This window comes from Oreochromis aureus, linkage group 12 (assembly GCF_013358895.1).
Source record: "Oreochromis aureus strain Israel breed Guangdong linkage group 12, ZZ_aureus, whole genome shotgun sequence".
NCBI classification, from domain to species: Eukaryota; Metazoa; Chordata; class Actinopteri; order Cichliformes; family Cichlidae; genus Oreochromis; species Oreochromis aureus.
In genome coordinates, this window is record NC_052953.1 from 3,630,010 (window position 1) to 3,652,505 (window position 22,496).

Below are 22,496 nucleotides of genomic sequence, written 5' to 3' on the forward strand. Positions count from 1 at the left end.
TGATCATTTCGCCAACCCAACACCAGGCTGTAAAGTAATCGTTCTCGATGACGTATGTAGGCAGGCTGAACTTCTGTCATTATTATTCAGTTTAAAAAAACGAAAACAAGGAGGTACAAAGTGCTTTAATAGTCCAAATTGCAATCATTCATTGCAGACTAATAATAACCGGAAAAGATGAATTGAAGTCGACTCCTGCAGATCTTTTATTTATTTATTTATTTATTTATTTATTTATTTATTTATTTATTTATTTATTTATTTAAGTAAAGTGTTTTGTCAAATTTAACAACAGATTTGACAGATTTTTTATTTTTTTGGTAAGGCTGTGAGATTTAGGTTTAGACCATAGCGTGGGTCTGAGACAGCCATTAAGAGTGAAAAAAGCCAGAGATTCAGCAGTGGACATGTCTGTACCTGGGATAGTGTGGAGGAGGTGTTTCAGCACAGGCAGGGCTGGATATTTGAGTGGATGAACAGTGAGCCTGTTGGGTGTGAGCATAATCACCCACATCTTTCCACATAATCACTAAAGATCATTTTTCTAAATTAAAAATGCTTCCAAAATAAGATACAGCTGTGAGCGGAAACTGAAGAGGAAAACACTCTAACTTGATGTCCAACATTTCTGCATTGTGTTAAAAAGCTGATTCTAGGATGTAAAATAAAGTCAATTAAAGCACTAAATTTGTCTGATCAGTTTATGATGAATGGAAATGTAAGAAAGATGGGAGTGAAGTGTAGATTTTTAGATTTTGTTTTCTAATAAGTTTAATGTTTCCCACATTCAAAACATCACATCTGCTTTCTGCTTTGAAAATTTTGGTCTTTGCACAGTTACACAAGAGAAAATAAGACAAAGTGGGCAGACTAAACAAAAATCCAGCCAACATGTTTTTACTAGTTAGTACAAATAAGTGGTGTCATTCTGGGAAGTAAAAACCCTGCAGAGAAAAGTGCTGATACACAAACCCTCTTCATGCCAAAGGGTGTGCTAGTGTTTGTTTTTCCCTTTCAACATCTAATCTCACACACACGGTGTTCATGTGCTGTGGTCCTGTCTTTGTTGATGGCCGCTAGAGTTGCACGGTACATTAAAATATTCCAACACCTTTGGTCAGGGCGTCTGTCAGTGTCAAACAGTCCACTGAGCCATTATTCAGCACATTATTTACAGAAATTAATTGTAAAGAAGGCAAACCAGTGACCTGTCTATGATTAGGATTGGGTTTTCTGCTTTAGCCACATGCGAAATATGACAGTGAAGTATAGGTTCTCTCTCTGAGCTGCCACAGCCTCGTACACCCACCCGCTCTCTCAGGTCAGCTGATCAGCAGCTCCTGAATGTACCCAGGACTGGGTGTAAACTTAGGGAAGATCATGCTCCAAAACTGTGGAACGATCTCCTTTTAGAGATTAGACCGGCCTCTTCCCTACCTCACTCCTAAAAACCCACCTCTTTACCCTGGCCTTTGACACCACGTGAGATGTTGGTTTTTATTTTTTATTTTTATTTTAGTTGTTTTTAGTTGATTCTATGCTGTTTTATCTTGCTTTCTTTTTAATATAGGGCTGTTTTAAATTTTTTGTATTATGTGTTTTATTCATTTATTTTTGCTGTTTTCTGTTATTCTCTTGTTTTTAACTTGTTTTCTGTACAGCACTTTGGTCCTGTGCTGGGTATTTTAAAGTGCTTTATAAATAAAACTGTATTGGAATGAAGTGTCGTACACTAATTTTGGAGTAAGAGTTTTGAAAAGGTTTGCAAATGTTTTTCCAAAATAGTAACTGATAAACGTATTTATTATTTTTTCCCTGAGCCTGGTTCTGCTGGAGGTTTCTTCCTGTTAAAAGGGAGTTTTTCCTTCCCACTGTCGCCAAAGTGCTTGCTCATAGGGGGTCATGTGATTGTTGGGTTTTTCTCTGTATGTATTAATGTAGGGTCTACCTTACAGTGTAAAGCACCTCGAGGCGACTGTTGTTGTGATTTGGCGCTCTATAAATAAAACTGAATTGAATTATTTTAGCACGGTGGCACGGTGGTTAGCACTGTTGCCACACAGCAAGAAGGTCCTGAGTTCAATTCCACCATCAGGCCGGGGTCTTTCTGTGTGGAGTTTGCATGTTCTCCCCGTGTTTGCGTGGGTTCCCTCCGGGTACTCTGGCTTCCTCCCACAGTCCAAAGACATGCAGTTTGAGGGGATAGGTTAATTGGATAATCCAAATTGTCACTAGGTGTGAATGTGAGCGTGAATGGTTGTCTGTCCCTGTGTGTTGGCCCTGCGACAGACTGGCGACCTGTCCAGGGTGTACCCGCCTCGCCGCCCTATGACAGCTGGGATAGGCTCCAGCGCCCCCCGCGACCCTGGAAAGGATAAGCGGAAGCGAATGGATGGATGGATGGATGGATGGATGGATGAATTATTTTATCTATATTTTAATCACACATGTTTGTGTAATGAGCCTTTACCTTAGTAAGGGATCTCTCTGCTAAGGTTGATATGAAAGGAGCTAGCTAAGCTTTGCATGTTAACTCCCTGCTCTTTCTTGCAATCTAGCTTTAGCTTTAGATCCTCCATACCCAGCTTCCTACATTTCCTGAATTTTTTTTTTTTTTTGGTCGCATTCCAGATACAGTTGGGTCGAAAGCACTTAAACCAGTTGGGTTGCTGTAGTAGTTCTCGTGTAAAGGGAAATGTTCTACCCTTATCTTTCCATTTTAGGGTGTGCTTACTGTTTTACAATACTTTTAATTCAAACCTAACATTTCCTGCTGTTTTGACTTAACATGAAAAACTTTTCGCTTGCAAACCACAGGAAGGAAGTGGCATTTGTCACAGAGGTTTGAGCGGGTTTGATTCACACAGCAATGTTTCTTTATTTTTCATCTGCCATTTTTCATTTGTAAATAATCGTTAATATGGTTCTTCAGGCTGCACTTGTTGAACATGCTTGGCCCAATGAGCACAGTGGCTTAGAGCTGGATATGGAAAAAAAACGGATTATATTAAGTGTTATTTTGTGCGATATTGGTTATAGCAGGGGTCTGCAACCTTTTACACCCAAAGAGCCATTTGGACCCGGTTTCCACGCAAAAGAAAACACTGGGAGCCGCAAATACTTTTTGACATCTAAAATGAAGATAACACTGTATATATTGTGTTTTATCTTTGTGCTTTGTGTGAACAACTAAGGTGTGCTGCTTATGAAATCCATGAAGTGCTACAGAGAAAATTAAATTATATTTATGTAATCAACATATTTTGAACTCTTAAAGAAATATAACAAAAGGAAAGACACCCAGCTGAACTAAAATGATCCATGTAGCAAACAAAAACTGTTGTGAGCCGCCACCCTTATATCGCCTTTGGGCTGTTGGAGCCTTGACCTGACTCTTAAAAAATAACTGGAAAAAAGCACTATGCTGCTGAAAAATGGATATTTGCAAAATTCTGCCTAAATATGTATTTTACCTGGTTAATGCGTGCGGCGGGGCATGGTTTGCAGCACCGCTGCAGGGGAGGCGGACACACCTGAGCGACACCTGCAATCACGCCTCGCTGCCTTTACGTCTGCGCTATCTGTGCTGTTGTGTTGTTGGTGGTGTGTGTCGGGCTGTGAGCTGAAAAGCTACAGCCGGCTGTATGCGTACAGCAACCGTGTGTGAAAAGTGCTCAATAAAGAGATGCTCAAAAGCATGCTCATGCAAACATCGTCGGGTCTGCCGTGATTTGTTTACAGTGAGACTTCTGCTCCTGAACCTCTGCGCACAGAGTCCGCAAATCGGGGCTATACGAAGTCAGTTTACGCAGGACTGTAAGCTGTCATCTGTCAGGCGTGAGCGGTGTTTGTCATTAACATAGTTCACGGTGGAGAACAGCTGCTGACATAATGTGGATCCGAAGATCCATAATTGGCCTACCTGAGGTTGAAAGTCTCGATAAATGCACGGCGTTTCAGCGGGTATACCGGCTTCCGCGAGTGTGACTCTTATTTTGAGCGATGAAAAAAATAACAGAATATAATTTAATTTTTATATTTCAATATCACAATAATCTTCCAATTTAGAACTACGAGTTAAAAAAGAACTAACATAAATAAAATACACTTCAGCTAAATACTTCTAATTTATTTGCCCAAACCACGCGGAGCCGCACTATAAGGACTAAAGAGCCACATGCGGCTCCGGAGCCGCAGGTTGCCGACCCCAGGGTTATAGCTTTAATAATAATTACACTGACTACAATCTGCACAGTCTCCACAAAACACTGACTTAAGGCAATTAAAGGGGAAAAAAACCTTGTTTCCAGGTGCTATGGAAGAGAGAGGGAGGGTCCTGAGCAGTTCCTCTAGGTGAGGCGTGCTCCATCAGCTCACTGACCCTTGGTCTGTATTTCCCTGATTGATTGATTGATTGATTGATTGATTGATTGATTGATATTCACCATCCCAACTTGCAAACATGGTTTTCAACATTTGGATAATGGCTGTACTCAGTTTTGTGCACAGCTGGGCATTCACAGAGGAGAGAGTGTGACTCACTTTCACCACAAAGGCCATGTTCTTAGCTGTGTTAGCACCGTCAACACAGCGAGAAAGTCTTGGTCGCCTGCGGCCTTTCTGTCTTAATAAGTGTTTCTGAATTGTAATTTTAAATTAACGCAATTATTGCACATATCTGGCATTTGAGTTTAAAAGGTTTGCATTTTTTAAACTTTTTGTCTCATTTTGGGGTTTTTGTTTTGTTTGTTTTTTAAATACAGCTCTGCCTACGACCGGGAGAACAAGATACGCGTGGCCATCAAGAAGATCAGCCCCTTTGAGCACCAGACCTACTGCCAGCGCACACTGAGAGAGATCAAAATCCTTCTGCGCTTCAAGCACGAGAACATTATTGGAATCAACGACATTATCCGTGCACCGACCATCGAGCAGATGAAGGATGTGTATCCTCACTGAAGCATGTTTGATTGTAAAGCGTCTCATTCTTGTGTTTGATGGTTTTCTTTAGCTGCTGGTCAGATTGGTATTACCATCAAGGGTTTGTGGTCAAGAGGTTTTTATTTGTCTTTTGTTACATAATAGCCACCTGTCGCCATACAGTTGGCAGAGATGCTTTTCGCTGTAGCCAAATGGTAGCAAACTATCAAGCCTGCAGGCACTGTGTATAGTTTTACACTGCATCTGTGACTGAAGCCTGCAGCTGCTCAGCCTGGCAGCACAAGCACAAATAATAAATTGCACTGGCTTTCTTTCACCAAGAGTCATCAGGGAGGTGGAGTCCACCTGGACCAGTTTCATTGCATATTTGCCTCAAGAGCATCAGCTCAATCAGAATCCTCATGCCTAGGGACTTTGAAACTTGACTAAAAGTCCTAAAAGACCCAACAAATGACCATTTAGTTTTGTATTTTTGCAGCTGTGCATCTCTCTGGGCTAAATCTTTGACACAAGAACCTCTGCCTTTGCTCTTATCAAGTCTTTCTTTAACAAAAAAAACAAAGAAACGTAAAACAATCAATAGTTTTACTGAACTTAAGTGTCAAGGAGTTTTCAGCATGATGAATACATTTACCAAAATTTACCACACTGACTAATAATGGCCTCATAAGTGAGTCATGAGTATTGACTGTCTGTAAATGATGTACGTAGTCACTCTGACGCCACACGTTAGATTGTGAAACTCTGTTTTGAATCCTCAAGTGTTTTGGCTACAGGCTTGTGTGTGTGTGTGTGTGTGTGTGTGTGTGTGTGTGTGTGTGTGTGTGTGTGTGTGTGTGTGTGTGTGTGTGTGTGTGTGTGTGTGTGTGTGTGTGTGTGTGTGTGTGTGTGTGTGTGTGTGTGTGTGTGTGTGTGTGTGTGTGTGTGTGTGTGTGTGTGTGTGTGTGTGTGTGTGTGTGTGTGTGTGTGTCTTGTGTGTGTGTGCCAAAATTGAAGTTTACTATACTTGTGGGGACCAAAATCCCGGTCCCCACGAGTTTGAAGATATTTTTGAGACTCAAAATGTGGTTTTACTGTCAGGGTTACAATTAGGTTATGGTTAGGTTTATGGTAAGGGTCAGGGTTAGGGTTAGGCATCCATTTTTGATGGTTAGGGTAAGAGGCTAGGGAAAGCATTATGTCAATGAGATGGCCCTGCAAGGATATAAATACACACGTGTGTGTGTGTGTGTGTGTGTGGTTTTTTTTGGGGTTTTTTTCCAGTATAAAAGCCGACTTTCCTTAACCTGGAACCGTGCAGATATATTGTCCAGGATCTCATGGAAACAGATCTGTACAAGCTCCTGAAGACTCAACACCTGAGCAATGACCACATCTGCTACTTCCTCTACCAGATCCTCCGAGGGCTCAAGTATATCCACTCTGCCAACGTACTACACCGTGACCTGAAGCCTTCCAACCTTCTGCTCAATACCACCTGTGATCTCAAGGTAGCGTCTCAAGCAGATGCTGGCTTCATTTAAATGCTCGTTTTCAGGCACTTATCCTTAAGGGCCCCATTCAGATATTTTTCTTGTCACTGGAAAGACCTCATATGGTGGTTTAACTAACACCAGACATATTTTCATCATGATTAAATAACTTAATGTTGTCATAAAAATTCACAAATACAAATCTGCTGTGTAGACTCTCAACGTTTTACAGCCTTTAATTTTTATGTTGTGTCCTCTAATGTTGTGACAATTTATTGTGCCTTTCTTATTTTATTGTTTTGTTTTTTTTTGTTTTCTTTGTTTTGTAGATCTGTGACTTTGGTTTGGCTCGTGTGGCTGATCCCGACCACGATCACACTGGTTTCCTCACAGAGTACGTAGCCACTCGTTGGTACCGAGCTCCTGAGATCATGCTCAACTCGAAGGTGAGTAGAGTAACAGTGGCATATGTTTAGTGTTTTTAGGTTTTCCCAACTTAAAAAACGTGTTGATTGGAAAACGATGACCCTGTTAGCGATGTGAAATATCTTTGAACTTTGTATTTCTATTTCAAGTCTTAAACTTTAATTTCTAAATACTAGTTGGAATAATTTAAAATGACTTACAGCACTTGATAGGCACATGGTATATTAATCCTGTGTATAACTAAGTTAGTTACTGTAGTCATGATTATGTCTGTTCTACTTGATTTCAGGGCTACACCAAGTCCATAGACATCTGGTCAGTGGGTTGCATCCTGGCTGAGATGCTGTCCAACAGGCCAATCTTTCCAGGGAAGCATTACTTGGATCAGCTTAACCATATTTTGGGTAACAATAAACTTTGTATGCAGTAAACATATAGAACTTTACATTTTTAAAAATTCAAATGAGCTGTGTTGATGCACAAGTCCACAGAGGCTGACATTTACCCCAGTATGCCACAAAATTAGAGCCACCTGCAAAATGATGTCTGCCAAAACGAATCAGAGATGTTAGTGCTTTAGGTTAGGTTATGGGTCTATAAGTCAAACGCACATCTAGATGAGTCCCATGATCCAAGATTTCTCTGCATTATATTGATTTTACTTGCAAACCTTCTTCCTGTTATGCAAGATTCTGCCATCTCTTCCAAGGGTACACAAAGCGCTCACACCTGAGTCACTGCTATTGCTCCATTGTTCAGCTCAGGTGGTGGTTGGGGTTCAGCTGGGGAACTGTGACTGCTCTGTGGCTGCGTAGTGCATTGCTTTGTGTTCTGGCGTCTTTCTATTATAGCAAGCGTTGAGGTTTTCTCCAGTTTGAGCAACAGTGACCATGTAATCAGTAAACGTCTGCACCGATTACTGGTTATTCCAGTATTCCCTCTTGGATTCCTTTTCCTTGGTACTCGCTGCCTCATACTGGGAACCTGTTTTGTTTTGGAGATGGTCTGACCAAGTCGAGTCCTCCACGATGAACTTTGTCAGAGTTTTTCCTGATTTTTTTTTTTTTGTTAATTTGTTTGGTCTGTATTTGTTTGGTAGTACAGTATATCGTTATGGTGTGACTCAGCTGCATTATTTAGTCTGTAAGAAAAGCAACAGCTTCCTGGTGCCAGTCCATAGATACTGTAGCCACTAATATGTCCTTATCAAGTCGGACTTTTTTGTCTCTTGGTGCTAGACCACATATTGCTTCTTCCATCTGTCCATTCGTTGTGCAGTCTGAATGTTTTTGTCCAGAGAATTTTTCCTTTCACTATGAACTTTTTGCGGCAGCTCGGCAAATTGTTACCTTTATCATAAAAGAACAAAATCTGATTGTCTTTATGATTTTCTGTTTGTCCTCCAGGAATTCTGGGTTCTCCCTCACAGGAGGATCTCAACTGCATCATCAACATTAAGGCCAGGAACTATCTCTTGTCACTGCCTTTGCGCTGCAAAGTGCCATGGAACCGTCTCTTTCCCAACGCTGATCCAAAAGGTTAGAGGTGGAATCTCAACATAACCACATTATTTGGTCATCGGGGGATGAGTAAATGACCCTGTTAAACGTTTCCTGAGAGAATTTCATTTTATAGAGAGGGTGGAAAATGGTTGCCTACACTTGGCACACCTCATACAGATCACATTACATTCATGTTCTGTCTACTTCTTAAAGGTTTGATGACCTGTGCCCTGGCACAACACACAGCAATCACACTAGTCAGAAGATCTAGACTTTAAGGCTCAAACACGCTCAGTACAGGCCGCCTAGTGTGGCTACACTGATGTTTTTGCAGATTCAGTTGGTCTTTCTGTGCGTAATGATTTTATGTCTCCTTCACTGCTGAAATTAAATTTAATCTGTATAATCATTCTAAGAACTGTGCTAACAAATGCACAGTGCCATTTGAAGATGGTGAGAAAAGCTTTAGTAAAATCTTTGGTAATCACAATGTGAGTCCACTGACGTGCATCTAAAGGCAGCCTGAAGTTTCAGAGAGAAACTGATGATAACATTTACACAGTGTAAATTTAAATGTACTTAAGAAAAACGTCCTCAGAAGCGGTAAAATTCATAGAGACGAAGCTAAAAGATGGATTTGGTAAGACTCAACTAAGAACTGTGGCCAAACCTTTACTCAGAGCACAAAAGCAGTGCAGGTGGATGACGCGTTCCTGCTCTTATATCTTTTTCTCTGTTTACAGCACTTCACAATGAGTCACCACATATTCACCGTATCACTATGACATCTTCCAAACTGATATCATGCAGTGACACAGGCTAACACAGACATTTATTAGAGCCATTCTGCAAATTCAATAAGCTGAAACGCTCATTCTCACACAGTATTAAGTAGTGGATGAAGGTTGGATCAAGAGATGCAGCAAATTCATGTCCAGTAAAGAGCTGATCAGAGGTGGAGTGACAGACTTTGTTGTCAAAGGATGGTTTAAAAAAATAACATGTTGGATGTAGACTAGGACCTCTAGTGGACAGACAAGGATATTGTTGTTGTTTCAGAATCACCTAAAGTAACTTGACTCCATCTTTGTGTTACAGCTCTGGACCTGCTGGACAAGATGTTGACCTTTAACCCTCACAAGAGGATCGAGGTGGAGGAGGCACTGGCACACCCCTACCTGGAACAATACTACGACCCCACAGATGAGGTGGGTCAGCCATCTTGTGCTATATGGATAACTGTTTTAGGAGGTGCAGTATTCCATATGCAGTTTTTTTTGGGGGGGCGGTTATATGAATACTCAGTCCTCCATTTTCAGAGGCTCGTGGTCAGTTCAGGCCTGTTCCTCAACATGAGGTTTAAAGATAACGATGCGAGTGAAGACCGTCAGAGGGTGACTGTGTGAATGTAAGCTTAAAAGTGTAAGAAAAAATATTTTTGTATGAATGTGTGCTGTACAGGCGAACGAGGCTTGTAGGTAGAAATTGCTCAAGTGTTGTGTTCAAATAAAGTAGGACAGCATTTTACAAGAACCAGTCACTGCTAAAACGAATGAATGCACTCGTCAGCTCAGCAACAACGATACATCTGCAATACCACAGGAAGCAACTGAAGTGGATGATTGCCAAATTATTTTCATGGTTAATAAAAATAATTTCAGAGAATTTTGACAAGTCGCTCTTAAGTAGGTAAACATATCAAAGTCTGCAATCAAGAGCCACCAAACACAACTTTGTACACTAAGGACCAGGAAGGCCAGATTAGACTGCCAGCAAACGTCTAAAAGAGCCTTCTCAGGTCTGGGAAAAATTCTTTGGAAAGATGATATCAAGAGAAAATTATGGAGGAGGAGAGAAACGGCTCATTAACCCAGAGCACGCCACATCATCTGTCAAACATGGTGCAGGAATGTAATGAAATGGGCATCCTGGTAGAAGAAGAAAGATGTATTCTGAAGTGTACAGGGCTATGCTCTCTGCTCAGATTCAGCCAAGTGCTGCAAAACTGAGCAGACGGTGCTTCATAGACGAAATGGTAATTTCAGTTACCAAAGACAAACCCGAAGGCCGAGAGACCCACAAACAAGCAGCAACAGAGGGCAGCTGCAGGAAAAGGCCTGCAGTGAGGAAAGAGGATGGGTTTTTGAACTTCAGTCACTGGCAGCAGAAGATTTTCATCCAAATATTAAACACAGTTTTTATGTTTAAAATTGTTAGATTGTTCAATTAATTTTGGTTCTAAAAAAAATGGAAATAAAAATGTCTGTAACTGCAAAACAGTTGATGCAAATTTTCATTGAGCTGCTTGAATTAAAGCTCGAACGTGCACTTGACTAACACTTGACATAACTTTGACTTCAAAGTGATGGTAATTGTCCAAATAGCTGCCTGCATGTTTCTCTGATCTAAAAATGTTCTTAATTTTTTGTTTTTTTGTTGTTGTTGTTTGCGACTTAGCCGTTCTGTTAGATCCTATAAACATTTACCTCACTGTTCCCTCTTTGTTGCTCTGTCTTTAGCCTGTTGCCGAGGCCCCATTTAAGTTTGACATGGAGCTAGATGACCTACCCAAAGAGACACTGAAGGAGCTCATCTTTCAAGAAACTGCACGTTTCCAGCCCAGCTTTAGGTCCTAACATCCCACACAGGTAAGTACACATCACTGCAGCTCAACTTATAACCCCAAACTACTGAAAAATAACCTGCAGGGGCTGGTGACACAAAAATATGAGCAATTTGTTAAGAAGTACACAAAAACCAACTTTTCCAAGGTCATAAAGATCAGGGAGATCCTCATGACTGTCCCACCTCCGCTGCTTCAAAATACGGTGGAGTGAGTCGTGTTCCCGCATTGAAATCTGCTCAGGATCATTGGGGTTAAATTTAACAGCTCCTCTGTTTAAGACCTGCAGTCAGGACCTCACAGAGTAAGTTTAAACATTGCTTTTGTTGAGTACGAAGCAGAGGTACTCGACAGGGATAAAACCACTTAAAACCATCCATCTAAGCACTTTAAACTTAGTGAGTTGTGCTTTACTGCCATCAATTTGTATCCAAAACAAAACACAAATTGTTCTGTGGTATGAAATTTAAATATTTAAATGTTCAATATGCAGCATTTACCATGTATTAAGACTTTTTTTCCTATTGCCAATGTGCGAATTGATTGTAATGTAAAGTCAAATTCAGTATAGTTTAGTGTGAAGGGCGTGGGACAGATATTCCAAGAAACTCTAAATGATAAGACTTTAATGTTCTCTAGCTCATGCCTTGCCTCGCTGCCTGTGTTCTGCTTCCACACACTGTCAGCAGTGAGCAACACTAGCGTTAGCCATTTGAAATGGCCCACCTCAGATCAGCTTGTTGCAGAGACTGACATTCATTTAGGGTCAGTGTTAGCAGGGCCTTACATGTGTAGTTGAACTTTCTTTGATTGTGGGAATCAAACAAACCCTGAGCTAACGCTGGTTTGCCGGTTACAGGGTATCTGATGTACTGTCTTTAAGTGGCCCAGGTCAAGAGACGGCCTCTCACAGCCGATTTGCTATATTAGTTTTCCAAGTCATTTTGTCACCTAATGATATGAACCTAACCAATGGCACATACATGAAACATGCTGAAGTTGCACCTAGCTCCCTAACTCCAGATTTTGCGATTGCTAATGTCCCATCTGACCCACCTTAGATGTTTTTTCTGGACAATAACAGTTATGATTGATTATAAGCTGGTTGGAGTTGCTAAAGTAAACCTCAGGGGACTGCAACAAAAGTGTTCCTAACAACAAACATAATCAGACTCCTTCAGCTGAATATGGACATTTTACAGAAGCTAACAAAGGGAAAGTGGCTAAAGCTACCGTGAGCTGTGAGTCAGCCTCTGGCCTGCAGCCTCGGTATGAGCAAAAGATTAATTATGAAAACGGGAAAAAGGCTTATGTCCTGTTATCTGGTGAAGTCATAAACATACTGGGAAGTGACGCAAGTATCTGACGTTTGCTTTGTTATAGAAATCTGCTGCACCTGCTTTTGTTTAAGATACAATGTCTCAGCTAAAGGTGTTTTTCTGTGATTAGTATCATGGCATATACAGTGCCAAACACTTTGATATTTGTTTTCTTGTTTTTATGACAGGTGATCTGACAGGTTTGTTAAGCACTGTATCAAAGTTTTAATAACTGAAACTGCATCAGTTGAATATAAATGGCGTAGAGGATCAGAAACCGGCATTGCTGACCTGGATGTTTGCTCTGTTTTCTGATGACTTGTGAGAGAAAACTTCCAAAAGTACAGTCAGATAGAAAACCTCAAATTAGTGTTTTGCTGTTGAAACTGTGATGAGCATCACGATACCGATTCTCTGTAATCGTGTTGATATTCTTGGAATGAAGGTGAAGAGCCGCACGGCGTCATTAAATATGCAAACATCATTGTGCGAATAAAGTCAGCTGATTGTGAGGGAGTCAAATGGGAGACGAGCTGTCTGTGCAGTGTCTGACATTAATAACTTTGTCATATCCAAGAATTATTATTATGTAGTTCTAAAAGTTTCTTTAAACAATGTAAACTCCGCAGTTTATTGTTGCAGTGTAATTGTAATTTCCTTAAGAAAGGATTTTGGCCAATTATACAGTTTTTAAAAAAAAGTCTGAATTTAAATGAATATTTGGAGAGATTGTTTTTGTTTCCCGTGCTGACAACAGTCCTCAGATGCGGCGTCCCCTCCCTCGCTGATCTCTGCTCACCACCAGCTGCTTCCTGACAGGCCTCCTTTTGTGATAATAGCTATCAGCTCTACATTTTATAGCCCATCATCCTCTTTGTGCACGAGATGGGCTGTGTGTAATTACTGTGTTTCCTCTGTGCATGTCTTGAAGCATAACACGCGTACAGTGAAAGTGAGTCTGTGGTGCTACACCTCCCAGAGCACCAAGCATGTTTGCATTTTTAGTTCCTTGTTTCAATATCTGCACATCTGGTAATCTGTAAAAACGCTGCCTTTCTGCGCTGCACTCATCTCATGGGGCCTGGGCTGTGAAGCAAATGCGTCATAGCCGGGGTAGCTTTCCATTATGTAGCTTTGCTTAATCTAACATCAGCAATCAGGCTAAAAGGTCACGTGAACACAGTTATCAGCTGCATAAGTCTACCCGGGGTTTATCTATGTAGCTAATAGCACGTTCACATGAAAGAGGAAGAGTTCAAACATGGACCGGTCTGCTGGCAGCAGATTTTACAAATCAAGATAAAATTATAAAATTAGAAAAATATGATGAGGTTAAAAATAAATAAACGCGGTGTGAGACGTACAGGAAAAGTATAGTATTGTAAAATTAACGGACTCTTATATAGTGCTTTATACAACAGCCTCATTCGCCCATTCATACAAGCACTTTCTTCTATGTTCAAGTGATGGGGGGTTAGTATCTTGCCCAGGGATATTTGGCTTGCAGACTGGAGCAGCCAAGGATCGAAGCACCAGCATTCCCATCAGTAGATGCTGCTTTACCTCCTGAGCTACAGCCGCCCTACAAAGCTACTGTATGAATGTGTGAGGGCTTCATCACTAGATCTGCCAGAAGGTTCATTTTTGCCCCTTGCTGCAACAGCAGTAAGTGCCAAAATATTATTTTTGTAATTATAGGTAAGATTTGACTAAAATAACTAATGTTTTATTAGTATTACAAACGATTTGGAATGATTTCGTTACAGATCAGAAAAGACTGAAAAAGCACCATTATATTAATAAAGTTTGAAGCCAGGATAAAATGCCATTAACTGACTTCTCAGTATCACAGCTCTGTTATTAAGACACCTGCTGCTTCATTCATCAACCCTTTGAGGTCTTGCACTTAATCTGTGCTTCTGCATTTAATCTCTATAGTCTGCTACATAATGGTGGGCAGCTGCACTTGTACATGGTGAGCATGCTTTGCTCTTCATTTTCTCTCTTTGAGTTGATCCATTCGTTTAAAAAAACAAAAAACAAACAAACAAATGGCATCAGAATAAATGGCTGCACATGCGAAGGAGGAAATGGCAGTATTGAACGAGCCAATCAGTCGTCGCCTGTTCCTGCATTTCTAGGGATTTGCATACATGCCAGGTCACAGCATAGGGTTTAATTTATGATGTAACTGATAAGATTTAAGGCAGAAGTATAAATGATGACCCTGAAGCTATGATATACTCATTGTTTGATAATAATGCTACAGAGAGCTTTTTAAAACCATCTTTCTTACTGTCCCCACATGTCGCCTCTGTCAGTGCGCCCCAGGGCAGCTGTGGCTACAATGTAGCTTGCCATTGCCAGTGTGTGAATGTGTGTGTGAATGGGTGAATGTAGTGTAAAAGCGCTTTGGGGTCCTTAGGGACTGAGTAAAGCGCTATACAAATGCAGGCCATTTACCATTTAAACTCTAAATTGCCCACAGATGTAAATGTGAGTGCGAATGGTTGTCTGTGTGTGTGCCCTGAGACAGACTGGGGACCTGTCTGGGGTGTACCCCACCTCTCTCCCTAAGACAGCTGGGATAGGCTCCAACCCCCCCGCGGCCCTGAAAAGGATAAACGGGGATGGATGGATGGGTTTCTTACTGTGATTGTTTGTATTGACAACATATAGGCATACGGGGAATGATGTATGGGGATTTGAAATATCACGATACTTCTAGTACGTGACCTCTAAACTCTTCTTTGAGGTCAAATAAGGTCAAACTTTTATAAAATCTCTTTTCTTTCAAACTTTACTGCCTTTGTTTGTATTGGCAACATTTAGGAAATGATACTGGTTACAGGGTTTCTAAATATTACAATATACTTACAAATATCATGTCACATTTGACCTCTGACCTCACTTTTGCACTTCACATCTGCCTTTTTTTTTTTTCAAGTTGACCCCAAAGTGTTTCACACCTTTAAAGAAAGTATTGTCAAAGAGAATGAGCCGCCTGGTCAGTTAGAAATATGCTGTAGTGTAATATAATAAGAGGTCAGGTTTATCCATTATCTACTCTTACATGATGTTTATATACAAAATAAAATGCATTTGTCTTAAAACTAAACTAAAGTGGGCTGTCTTTGTGCACAGTTACGTTTTTTTTAATTTGCCAAAACTTGCAAAAACAAACAATCTGTGGACAAAAAAAATCATTCAGACACATCAAAAAGTGTGCACACTGCAGGGTTTGCATCTTTGGCCCAAAGAGATGTGGTTTTGCACCAGTCAGTGTCGTATCTGTGTTTGTATAAAGGAGGTGATGTTGTTCAACCTCGCTAACAGTGAAAACCCTCAGAGGTTTCCTCGCTCAGCCCGTATCCTGCTCAGTGTTATGACTCTTGGGTTCAGTATGGCGGCTCATCACGGCGTCTCTGTTTTCTTCTCCTTCCAGATGATTCTGCGGACTGGCTCCTGCGTTGCCACTGCTCCTCCCCGCCTCCACACTGTTGCTGTGATATTATATTTTTATTTTATATATTTTTTTTTTTTTAGTTTTGGTTGGTTTTTGTTTGAATGCTCCTCTGCCGATGTCCACATCTCCTGGATTCCTTGGGTCTCACTCGTCAAGTCCACTTTGCTCAGGAATGGCGTCAGGAATCAATCAATCAAATCATCCTCTGTTTGGCTTTCTTTTTCTCTCTTTCTCTCTCGGAGGTGAGGACAGGTGAGGGGAGGGCGGGGTCACATCACAGCTTACAGGGGTGGTTGGGGTTGTGTGTTTTAAGCCAAGTTAAGCATTTTTTTTTTTTCTAACTGTGTGTCTCAAACAACAGGGGTTGGGGGGAGTTGGCTCTGGCTATTACTATTCAAGACCTTTAATGTCCAGTTGAATGACGGTCATAGACTAGCTGTTCTTTTTCTCTGCCTTCATTGCACAAACGACAGAGGGTTACATCTAAGGATCACTGATCGGAGGAGTTTTCTAGTACTCGTCACAGTGTTACAGGGGATGCAGTGTACTTTTTTCCTTCTCTTTAGAAAAAAAAATCCAAATTTAACAACCTGATTTATGCAATGAAATCACTGAATCAGCCAGAGGTTCTGCAGGCAACAAGCCATCAGTCAGTGAGGACCTATGTTTTATCAAACGCTGTATTTTAATTAACACACACAAGGCCCGAATGCAAATATATACATATAAGACATATAAATATATGGCCTAAAGAGTCTTAAGATATTTTAAAGGTGATAATTAGGATTTCCTGTCTCATCAGCTCGAGGAGGAAAGTTTCCACCTTAGCTGTGAGGAATTTCCCACACGTCTGTATGTACAGGGTGGTGTTTTTCATGGTGGGTTGGGGGAGCTTTACCGCATCAGGACAAGAATTCAGTTACCGCTCAGCGCTTGTTTTGTCTGGAGGAAATGTTGTTGTGCCTCCCCCTTTCTTTGTCTTCTTTTCTTCTTCTTTGTGAGTCTCTGTTGATCTCTCTCTGTCTCTCTCTCTCTCTCTCTCGCCTTGTTAGAATAAAACTGTGCCCTTTGCATGACTGTTAAAAGCTCTGTATACAAAGACGACGATGTTAAGTGCCACACAAGCCGGGCGGATCCGCCGGGAGAGCGCCCAGGCTCTGTCCGTTCTATCTTTTGTGGTATATCACACTTTCCACACTCACGGTGCTTTTTGTCCTCTTTCTTTCTGTCGCTTTCACAACCTCTGTCCATTTTTCTTTTGTCTTGTTTTTCTTTATTTCTTCAGATTTCAACTTTTTTTTCTTAGATAAACTCCATCTGCATGCTGTAAGACATCTTGTTGTGGTTGCAAATAGGAGAATAACCATATAACTGTATTTATGCCAATCTCTCTCTCTCACTCTCACTCTCTCACACACACACACACACACACACACACACACACACACACACACACACACACACACACACACGTTTCCTGAACCTGACAAATGGGATCCAGGCATTATAAAGTTAGAAATTATACTCAGATGTAACAGATCATGTTTGTTTTGTTGTGGGTTTTGTTTGTTTTGTTTTGTTTTGTTTTTTTGCTTTAAATTGCACATTTTAACGCTGATAGCCGTTAGCAGTGTCAGCACCAGCAGACGACTGCGGTAAAACTAAAAAACATAAAGAAATGCAGCAGAAGTCAAGACCATAATTCCACTTTTTGTCAGTAACTGCTGATTAAAGACTGTTGAATTTGAAGGTTTTATTTCAAGTGAGTGGAGTTTAAAGATTACACATATATCAATGTGTGTGCGTGTGTGTGGATTTGGAAACTTTTGGGGAGCAAAAACGGGATGAAATCCCCGAAGCTTCAGCATCTATCCGTGTCACTTCACGCAAGAAGCACTGCGGTGTTTAAATATATTCGGCTTTAATGGCACACCTGACCTTAGGTTGAGTTGCAGAACTGCATATTCAAATTGAAAACTCTTGGTAAGGTGCGCATGACTCGTGTTAGTTATGATATTAAACCATTTCAGAGTACATCAAATTTAAAATCTACCTGAATGGATTCTTCAAGAATCTGACTCTGCTGCACTTAAAGTACAAAATTGAAATCATTTATTCTTTTTTTTCTGTGCATGTGGTCAGTTGCAGAGGTAAACTCCTGATTTTTATGTTTTATGCCAAGTTTAAGTCGTTTAAAAGTCGATTTCTCCGAGGGCGGAGCTGCTCTGGTCGATAATAAATCGCAGAGCCAAAGAACCTCAGTTTGACTTTTTTCGTTCTGACCTAAATGACGTTAGACTGAAGCTGAGCGGAGCCACGACAGGACGCCGGAGCTCTGCTGAGATGCACTCAAGCCATAATCGGTCAGTCAGCCAGCCCATTGCACCTCTGACCACACCCAACTGTGATGTCACGGCGTACCGACACACCCCTCGAGTACACGTCAACATCACTGCAGCCACGTGATGTTATGCCAGTGAAAGTCGGCAAAACCGAGCATTAAGACTCAAGATTAACACGCTGACTTAAGACGAAAGCAAATGTTTTCTGGGTCTGCTGAGTTTTCTGGAAAGAACATGTAATTTTGCACTAACTGTCAGATAATTGGAGTCTTCTTTAGAGCTAACAGTTCATTGGGAAGCAAAGATGGCAAATTGAGAATGATGAGAATCCATGAATGGAGACAAGCTTCAGGTAGTAAATGAAGTGATGCAGTTTTAAAGGTAATTTTTGCAGTGACCCTCTGCAGAGTTTAACTTTCACCACCAGGGGCATTGTTACCCATGGATGTGTTCAGATAGTTTCAGATATGTGCCCCCTTTTCTCGTAAATTTAGTCTTGGCCTGCCCTTTTCCCTAGAGGCCAGTTTGCGACCTCCTGTCAGTCTCTGTTTAGATGGCCGTTTTTGCTGGCTGGGTTGCTGAGAGCTGCAAAGAGGGCGCTGCGGTCACCTGTAATTTGTAAGGGAGATGCTGACTAGTCAGCAGAAACTTGGAAAAAACAGCCACTGAGTAAATTAGTAACTTGGTCTTGCTGTCACAGGTGTTAGCAAGTGTTTGCAGACGAGTCGGCATGTTTCTTGCAAACTACGGGACTTGCCGTCACAAGTTCTTTGGTGCAGAACTGAAACTACTTTCACTTAATAACAGCACGCAGCTTCCTGCAGCCTCTCACCAACTATTGTTTTACCACGGCATTACTCAGCAGTCGACTTTACAGCAACCGCTCAAAAATCATAAACTGATGAGCTGTGGATGCCAGCTGGTTTCCTGCTGGCCTCTAAGCCTGTGTGACTGAGGCCCTTAAGCTCACCTGGTTTCATCAACATTACATTGACTTATTGCACCATCTTGTGGTATAAGCTCAGATGACAGTACAGCTGGCCCCTAGTCCAGTTTCTATTGATATTGCATAAACACGATAAGAAGATGTTCTGAACATGAAGTCAAAGAAGCGGACTCTTCATTCTGCTGACAAAAAGTACCTTTCAACACGTTTTTTTCCCCCCTAAGACAGTCTTTATTGTAATTTTTAAAACATAATCAAAAAAATCAGCATTAGAGAAAAAAAAGAAAAAATCACATAAAGAGGAGACGCCTCAAACCCTGACTGCTTTACAGAAGAGATTAAAACTTTGTGACCTTCAAAAGTAAAAAAAAAAAAGAAAAAGGTCCAGCTGAACACATTTTCCCAGTGATCAGGGTGAAACTGCGTGGTCTTTCAGGAAACTCGCAGACCTGTACAAATAAAGTTTGTTTTGTAAATGTATACTTTTATCTTTTGGATCAGATTTCCCTCTTTGCTAACATCTGGAGAAAAAAAAGACTATTTTTGGTTCAGTTTGCAGAGATTTAACTAAAAAAAATAAAGTTTATGACCAAAACTCTGATGCAGAAATGACAGTTTTTGCACTCAAATTAAAAGACGCTGAGATTCGTCTGTCCCAGTGCTCCAACGCTCGCTGCATACACCCGTCTGTCACACGATTATTAAATGCACTTGCTTCTACAGTACTTGGGATGGGACTTGTAATCCGAGGTGCCTGCCGGGACTTGACTCGCCTGTAGATAGCCTTTTTTGGGGGGCGGGGGGTTTAGCGAGAACATTAAGGGCACTGGAAACCTTACTGGGATTAGTTGTATAAAACAAAAAAAAAAGCTTCTGCTGAGTTCTTTGTGCAACCTGTCTGTTTGTGCCTTTTTTGATAGTCTTGATATCTGAGATTTGATGTGCAGCTTTCGTTCAGTCGGGAATCCGTTGTAATCGCAGTATACGCGCTTAAAAATGAACACAATCAAGTCTGGGGGGGGGGGGTTGCGGGGTTATCCTTACCTTTCATTTCTGTAAATTTTAAAGAGATTTGTTGCCACAGCTGTGTGATTTGTGACTGTATTGAAAAGATGAAAAGCAAACATTTATTTTATTTTTTTTGCGTAACCCTTTTTTCCTTGAGACTTTTTTTTTTCCTTTTTTGGGGGGATGTTTTTGTGCAGATATTTTTATTGTAAAATGAATGTTATGTTTCTATCAGACACTAATCTTGTTTGAGTTGTCTCCAGTGGAACTACTTCACTCTGTATGTTTTGATCAGTATAAACCTTTAATTGTGTAGTTAACATTTCTGAAAGGAAAAAAAATAAATAAGTTCCTTGGTTGTATTTTAAGGGTTTCTCTTTAACCTGCCATAGAAATTGTTCTGAATTGATTGGTCAGTTTTATTTTGCTGTCGTGTGAAGGATTTGACTTGAACGAAGCGTTCACTATTATTAAAGACTGACTGCTACTTTGAAAGATCTGTTTTTTAATGTTTTTCTTTGCAACTCTGCCATGAAAATTAAATAGACGTTCATTAAAGACACTGTACCTTCATCAGCATGTCTGAGGTCTCTTTGTGAGGATGTTTCAGTAAGTTTGTGCTGCGTTTGAGGCGTTTCCTGCCAGCATGTATCAGTCCTGGATTCTAATTGGTTGTTGGACAAGCAGAGGTGCATGCACCTGCAGGTCAACTTTACTAGGTACCAAACCAAACCCAAAAAAGGTACAGTCATGGCCAAAGTTTTTGACAGCATTACTAATTTAGTTTCATCTGCGTTGATGCTTCAGTTTGTTTGTTTTTAACATTTTTCTTCACTTTATCATTTAACCTCCTAAGACCTGAACTCTTCCACAACATGCATTTTTAATTTCTCTTTGATATTTGGGCATATTGGGGCCCGATGAATGTAAAAACAAAGAATTTCCAGATTTTTTTTATTTATTTATTTATTTATTTTTTTTAAACCTTATTTTCATTTTTAAGAAAAATGAGAACCACAAATGAGGACATTCATTTAAACTTTTGATAGAACAGTAGCAGTATAATTTCCTCGTAAGTGGATATCAGGCCCATGTATAGCAAAATTGAGTATTTTGGTCAAAATAACCAAAAATGTGATGTCCACATATGTGGACAGCAGGTCCTAGGAGGTTAAAAGTAAAAACAAAGACAGCTCTGCACACTTACTCAAAGTGATGATTTAATCCTTACAACATTTATTTAAAAGCAACATTTCCATTGTGCTGGAGAGGAGACATGTTTATGGAAGATCAAATGGATGAAAAACTTTACTTTAACCACAGAAAACCACTGGAGGGCGCAGTCTTCAGCTAAAGGGATACTTTAGGTTTATTCTTTAAGCTGATTGGGCCCCAAAACAGAGCGATGCCTCGGTGTCTGGACAAACGCACAACCAGTCAGAAGGAAAAGGTTGGAAATCTATAAACACCTGAAATACGGAGTACAGCCTATAGAGGGCGCTAAAGATTTAAAACCAACCCCACACATGCCAGAAAAACTTTCCAAAAGGAGAAAATCCTGAAAGTTTTGTTTTTGTTTTTTATTGTGGTGTTTAAATGAAGCTCTAATGCATCTTATACAATAAAATATTCTTTATATCTTTTTAGTATAAACAAAGACATTATTTTTTTTGTATAATTTGGGGGGCTTTTCATTTCAGTTAAATATTTTTTAATACAAATGATTGATTACAGGCAGACTGACAAATACTATCCCAGTTACCCAAATACCATCTCCCTGGTCCTGATCTCTAAACCTACTGATGGTGAATTCTAAAATTTTAATGCCAAGTGTGGCGTAAAATCTGATGGAATAAAAATGACCGAAAACTTAAATTAATGACCTTAGTTTCTTGAGGATTAAAAGCTCAGAAGACGAAAGTATTTATAAAGTTTATCTGATGCCTGCCTTCTTTTTGGGGGTCCCCCCCCCACGTATCCTCCAGCACTAAATACTGGATTTAATATAAGCAAGAGCCCCCAAATCCAAATAACACCTGTGACTGATGCCTCCCATCACTCACATCAATGTTTGTCTTGCTCCTAACACACTACCTATAAGTGCATTCCAAACTCAGTAATGACATTCCCGACAGTTTGAAGGCTGTTGTTATTCTTTCTAATGGATTTTTTTTTCAGCGCTTCAGAGGGCTTTTCAAACCCACAAATGATACAAAGAGGCAGAAACGTTCAATAAAAGCACAGAGCATATGGAACATGTTGAATTCCACATTGAGGGATTAAAGTTTCCTTTGAAACTACATTCTTTGCTGTGCCAGGAACCCATTTCAAGCACAGCCCCAAGGTGCTTCTGTCCAGTCACAGACTGGATCGGCTCCATTTAATGAAAGTAGGCTGGATGATTATTTCCTCCTGAAGTCTTTACAGTGTCAAGGATGAGGTTTGCCCTGT

General features: G+C 40.5%; 1 protein-coding gene across 1 annotated transcript in view; it reads left to right on the forward strand.

Annotated features, from left to right (window-relative positions):
- mapk1 (mitogen-activated protein kinase 1) overlaps nt 1-20,618 on the forward strand; it is a 42,479-nt gene extending 21,861 nt beyond the window's left edge. Inside the window, exons 2-9 of the mRNA XM_031756597.2 lie at nt 4,764-4,946; nt 6,242-6,431; nt 6,743-6,859; nt 7,129-7,243; nt 8,246-8,377; nt 9,440-9,549; nt 10,861-10,989; nt 15,729-20,618. Coding sequence (XP_031612457.1) covers nt 4,764-4,946; nt 6,242-6,431; nt 6,743-6,859; nt 7,129-7,243; nt 8,246-8,377; nt 9,440-9,549; nt 10,861-10,977 — 964 coding nt within the window. The 3' untranslated portion in view covers nt 10,978-10,989; nt 15,729-20,618. The remainder of the gene's footprint in view (nt 1-4,763; nt 4,947-6,241; nt 6,432-6,742; nt 6,860-7,128; nt 7,244-8,245; nt 8,378-9,439; nt 9,550-10,860; nt 10,990-15,728) is intronic.
- The last annotated feature ends 1,878 nt before the right edge of the window (nt 20,619-22,496 follow it).